Source organism: Plectropomus leopardus, unplaced genomic scaffold (genome assembly GCF_008729295.1).
Source record: "Plectropomus leopardus isolate mb unplaced genomic scaffold, YSFRI_Pleo_2.0 unplaced_scaffold925, whole genome shotgun sequence".
In the NCBI taxonomy this organism is placed as follows: Eukaryota; Metazoa; Chordata; class Actinopteri; order Perciformes; family Serranidae; genus Plectropomus; species Plectropomus leopardus.
Genome location: NW_024702005.1, coordinates 1 through 5,497, shown reverse-complemented (window position 1 = coordinate 5,497; position 5,497 = coordinate 1). Strand labels below are relative to the sequence as shown.

Below are 5,497 nucleotides of genomic sequence, written 5' to 3'. Positions count from 1 at the left end.
CTGATTTCTCCGGTGCTGGTTCCGATCCGGAAGAGGTTGTTTCCTTTGGGCTCAGAGAGGTGATAAGAGAGCAGCGCGTTGTATCCAGAGTCTGCGTCTACAGCCCTGATCTTTGCCACAAAGTATCCCGCTTCAGCAGAATAGGGGATGCTCTCACTGTTAACGGAGCCGTGCTCAGAATAGGGCGCGAGAATTGTTGGATTATTGTCATTTTCATCCAGAATTAAAACATTGACAGTCACGTTGCTGCTGAGTGGAGGAACACCAGAGTCTGTGGCCTGAACTTTAAAGTGAAACGTTTTTATCTCCTCATAGTTAAATGACTGCAGGCTGACTATATCTCCGGTCTCCGAGTTGATATTTACCATTGCAGATAAGGACACCGAGTTACTTTTACCGTCTAAAATTGAATATCTAACCTGGCCATTCTTGTCAGTGTCAGCATCAGATGCAGATACCGTTTTAATAACTACACCAACTTTGCTGTTTTCTTTCACGTAAATATCAAGAGCTGGTTCCGTGAAACGAGGCGGGTTGTCGTTAACATCAGAAACGTGAACAGTAACAACACTGGTGTTGGAGAGAGGAGGACTTCCTTCATCGGTTGCCGAAATTGTTACGTTGTAGAGGGAGGTAATTTCTCTGTCAAGGGCCCCGTTAACAACTAGAGAATAATAGTTTTTGTAATTTGTCTCTAGTTTAAAGGGAACCTTATTCAATATTTTACATTTTACTTCACCGTTTTTGCCACCATCGTTGTCGACAAATGACACAAGTGCGATAGCTGTACCAACATCGGCGTCCTCTTTCACTGTATTTAGCAATGACGTCACAGTGATTTCAGGGGCATGATCATTAACATCAATTACTTCGACCAGCACTTTACAGTGAGCAGACATCGGTGGCTGGGCTTTATCGTTTGCTTCTGCGCGGATCTCAAATGCTTTATTTTCCTCATAATCGACATTACCTTTAATACTTATTGCGCCCGTTATGGGATCAATTTTAAAAATCTCTAATATACGAGCCTGCCCTTTGCTCCTCAAAGAATACACTATCTCGCCGTTTGTCCCCTCGTCTGCGTCGGTTGCATTTAGTGTAATCACAGTTGTCCCGATAGGCGTGTTTTCGATTATGCTGGTTTTGTACAAGGGGCTACTAAACACCGGAGTGTTATCATTTATATCTAAAACGTGAATAATGACCTCTGACGTGCCAGATCTTGATGGAGTCCCTCCATCTATAGCAGTCACAATGAGGTGTATCACAGACTGTTTTTCTCTGTCCAGCGTTTTCTGCAAAACTAACTCAGCAGACACACTTTCTCCTCCTTTTATTGTAGCGAGAGAAAAATATTCATTTGGTGTTAATTTAAATGCATTAACTGTATTCTTACCTACATCTGCATCGATAGCTTCCGACAAAGCGAATTTAATTCCAGGCTGAGTATTCTCTGCTATGTCTATAGTTTGAGACTTTTCCGTGAATAACGGGTCGTTGTCGTTAACATCTAGTATATTTATTTCTAAACGATACAGCTTCAAAGGGTTGTTTATCACAGCTTCTACACTGACTGTGCATTTTGGTTCCTTCGCACAGAGCTCCTCTCTGTCTATTCTTTCATTGACGTAGAGAACACCAGTCTTTACGTTTACCTCGAAATATTTCCTTTTTGATCCAGTAACAATCTGAAACATACGAGATTCCAGATCCTGAAGGCTTAGGTTTAAATCCTTGGCGATATTTCCTACAGAAGTCCCCGGATTCACCTCCTCAAACACGGAATACGACAGCTGCCCAGACTCCGCTTCCCAGCAATACTCCAGCAGCAAAAGCACCAGACATGAAACAATAGACGTCCTCATCGGTGCAGGCATAATTCCACAAAGGAAAATTTAAACTCACATCCATGCAAGAAAACCCACTCGCGAATTTGCACGTCGGAAAAGATATAAACTCAATTTGCGTTAAATATGTATCATACACATGGATAAAACATATCTTGCCTCTGTGATTCCGCTCTCTCTTTGTGACAAAGCCGCGAGAAGACAAATCGTCATATCAAACAGGGAGGAGCGTGAAACTACTACATAGGAATGTTATGGTCTATAGTGTCACCACGTGGAGATCTGCCACAACTGCAAGAAATTACTCCTAATGACAACCCAGGCCATATTTTCAAGTGAATCTAAATGTTTTCACATTTTTCTTTTGTTGGTAAAATGTAATTGAAATGCTACCGAATCAAAAAAAACTTTATCCAGCTTATTTTCTGTTCTTTTCTGTACAATGTGCGATGACTGAACAGCGAGCGAAAAAAAGCTAAACTTTTACAAACAGACACCATTATATTCTGCATCTAACTTCATCTTCAGCATCAAACAAATCAAGTTTATCGTAATTCAAAGAAGTGAAGAGCAGAGAGCCACACTTACACAGCCAATCTGAACGTTTCAAATCTGAGAAGCTGTCCTTACACTAAGACGGAAACGTATTCCTCGTGAATTTATGAATTAGTTATTAGTGCGCGGCATTTTTCTTACCTTTTCTTTGTTGGGTAAAGTCTGAGTTCTGGTAAAAGTGTCTCCTCCGTTTATACTGATCAGCTCTGCATCAACAGGCGGAAATTGCGCGGGGAAAACCACTACGTCACTCTTGAGTGTGTCTGAGCTGAAACACACGTCATACTGCTGAGTAGCTTTGGAGTAAGACCAGCTCCCGTCAGGGTGGGTGGTGATCATTGGGGCGCTGTACCTGCTGAAAGTGCCGTCTGTCCTGTGGCATCTGACAGCTATTAAAGTGATGAGGCTGAGCAGAAAGATCACTGACACCGCCACAATGGCGATCAGCAGATACAAGTTCAAATCCGAGAAGCTGTCCTCCTTTATGGGCACATGTCTGAATTGAGTTTGGATGTCAGCTGTGCTTTCAACCACCACCACATCAATAGACACAGTAGCTGACAGGGAGGGTTCTCCGTTATCAGAAACCAGCACCACTAAGGGGTGAGTTTTCAGGTCATTGTCACTCATCCTCCTCTTAGTCCTGATTTCTCCGGTGCTGGTTCCGATCCGGAAGAGGTTGTTTCCTTTGGGCTCAGAGAGGTGATAAGAGAGCAGCGCGTTGTATCCAGAGTCTGCGTCTACAGCCCTGAATCTTTGCCACAAAGTATCCCGCTTCAGCAGAATAGGGGATGCTCTCACTGTTAACGGAGCCGTGCTCAGAATAGGGCGCGAGAATGGTTGGATTATTGTCATTTTCATCCAGAATTAAAACGTTGACAGTCACGTTGCTGCTGAGCGAGGGACACCAGAGTCTGTGGCCTGAACTTTAAACTGAAACGTTTTTGTCTCCTCATAGTTAAAAGACTGCAGGCTGACTATATCTCCAGTCTCTGAGTTGATGTTTACCATTGAAGCTATCTGTGCGCTCTTCGGAGAACTGTTTATTAAATGGTACGTTGCTTTTGCGTTTTCATTGAAATCTGAATCTAATGTTGTCAGCGTGCAAATAGTGGTTCCTGTCGGGCTATTCTCCTTCACATAAACATTAATCAGAGGTTCCGGGAATCGAGGTGGATTGTCATTAACATCAGAGACTTGAACAGCAATGACGCTTGTGCTCGACAGAGAGGGGGCTCCTTCATCTGTAGCTGTAATTGATACATTATATTGGGAAACACTCTCTCTGTCGAGAGGCCCGTCAACCAGCAAAGAATAGTAGTTTTTATAGTTAGATTTTAACTTAAATGGCGCGGAACCTGTAATTTTGCAGTTTGTTAGACCGTTTTTACCTCCATCTTTATCAGTGACAGTCACCATAGCAACGGCTGTGCCTATTTCAGCGTCCTCTTTCACTGGACTCATTAGTGATGAAACTGAGATTTCTGGAGCATTATCATTGACATCAATAACTTCGACTAAAACCTTGCTGTGTGCACTACGGGGAGGAGTGCCTTTATCTCGTGCTTGAACACGAATCTCGTATGCTTGATTTTCCTCGTAGTCAATGTTGCCTTTTACAGTAATTTCACCAGTATTATCGTTCAGGGCAAACTTATCATCTGGGTTTAAACGTCCCGTTTCTGTGAAAGAGTATACAATTTGACCATTAACACTGTCATCTAAATCAGTAGCTGTTAGTGTCAATAATGTTGTGCCAATATTTGCATTTTCAACAACTTGGACCTTGTAAAGCGATTTACTGAACACGGGTGAATTGTCATTTACATCCAGTACATTAACTTGTATCTGCAAAGTCCCGGTTTTAGGAGGTTTTCCTCCATCTATCGCCGTTAGTGTGAGCTCAATCACTGCCTGTTTTTCTCGGTCTAATGCTTTCTGTAGCACCAACTCAGCAGAGACACTCTGGTCACCAATAGTCTGTATATCCACAGAAAAATGATCATTCGGGTTCAATTTGTAAGTCTTCACCGAGTTAGTGCCTACATCTGCGTCGTGCGCTAACGGCAGTGGATGTCTTTCGCCGACATAAGAAGATTCAGACATATCGATTATAGCTATTTCTTCCAGAAAAGAAGGAGCGTTGTCATTAATATCATTAATTACAACTTCAATTCGATGGAGACTGCGAGGGTTACTCAACGTGGCCTCTATATTTAAAGAGCACGATACCGTATTAGGACAAAGCTCCTCTCGATCTATCCTCTCATTAACGAAAAGTACTCCAGATTCATGATTTATGTCCAAATACCGCTTTTTATATCCAGAGGTGATCTGAAGACCAGCAGATTGGAGTTGCTGCACGTTAAGATTTAAATCCTTGCCAAGATTTCCCACCGCTGTCCCTTTGTCTACCTCCTCTGAAACTGAATAGGATATCTGAGCCACGGAGGAGTCGCAGAGACAAAGCAGAATGAAAAACAGACCCCAAATAATATCCCATTGTTCCCGAGCAGCCATCGCTGTTTATGCAAAAGCGATAGATCCTTTTTTTCCCTCTTGGCTGCTCCGCGAACAGTGAAAAATGTCCTCTTTATGGATCCATTTCGCACAGCGTCCTCTCTCCACAGCGCCTCACTCGTCTGTACGCTATTTTCACAAAGCACTGCCAGATGGTGACGTTTTATTCTGTGTCATAAATAGAGGAGGAGTTTCTGAACAGTGAACACCAGATTTTTACGTGGTCTCTGGCGACATCCCGTGACACTTTTGCATACAGAAAGTTGGACCAAAGTTGAGGATGAGCTCTTCATTATAAAAAACATCATATAAATTTACTAAGAAAAAATTTTCCTGAAAAAACGACTAAAGGGTTGATTTTGGAAGACTCAAGCTCAGCTTGTAGACTGTTCATAAAAGAATCGTTATTTTAAGAACATGTAGTTTAATAAATTTGTCTTCTTATTCATTAACACAATATTTTTACTGTTGTTATTTTACACGGCTTAGTCTGTATTCAGTCACTGAGCAACAAGACACGTGATATAACCTGCAAAATGTGCGCTAAACAACATCAGCAACACAGCCAGCACCCC

The 5,497-nt window shown here is 42.3% G+C and overlaps 1 protein-coding gene and 1 pseudogene across 1 annotated transcript; both read right to left on the bottom strand.

The window, feature by feature from the left end:
• Window positions 1-8: 8 nt before the first annotated feature.
• On the bottom strand, window positions 9-1,951 carry LOC121940687 (protocadherin alpha-3-like; the record flags this gene model as incomplete). The annotated part of the gene is made up of 1 exon (XM_042483400.1): window positions 9-1,951. A coding segment is annotated over exon 1 (1,869 nt), but the record flags the coding sequence as incomplete, so codon positions are not given.
• A 562-nt stretch (window positions 1,952-2,513) lies between these two features.
• Window positions 2,514-4,951, bottom strand: LOC121940686 (annotated as a pseudogene).
• Window positions 4,952-5,497: the final 546 nt, after the last annotated feature.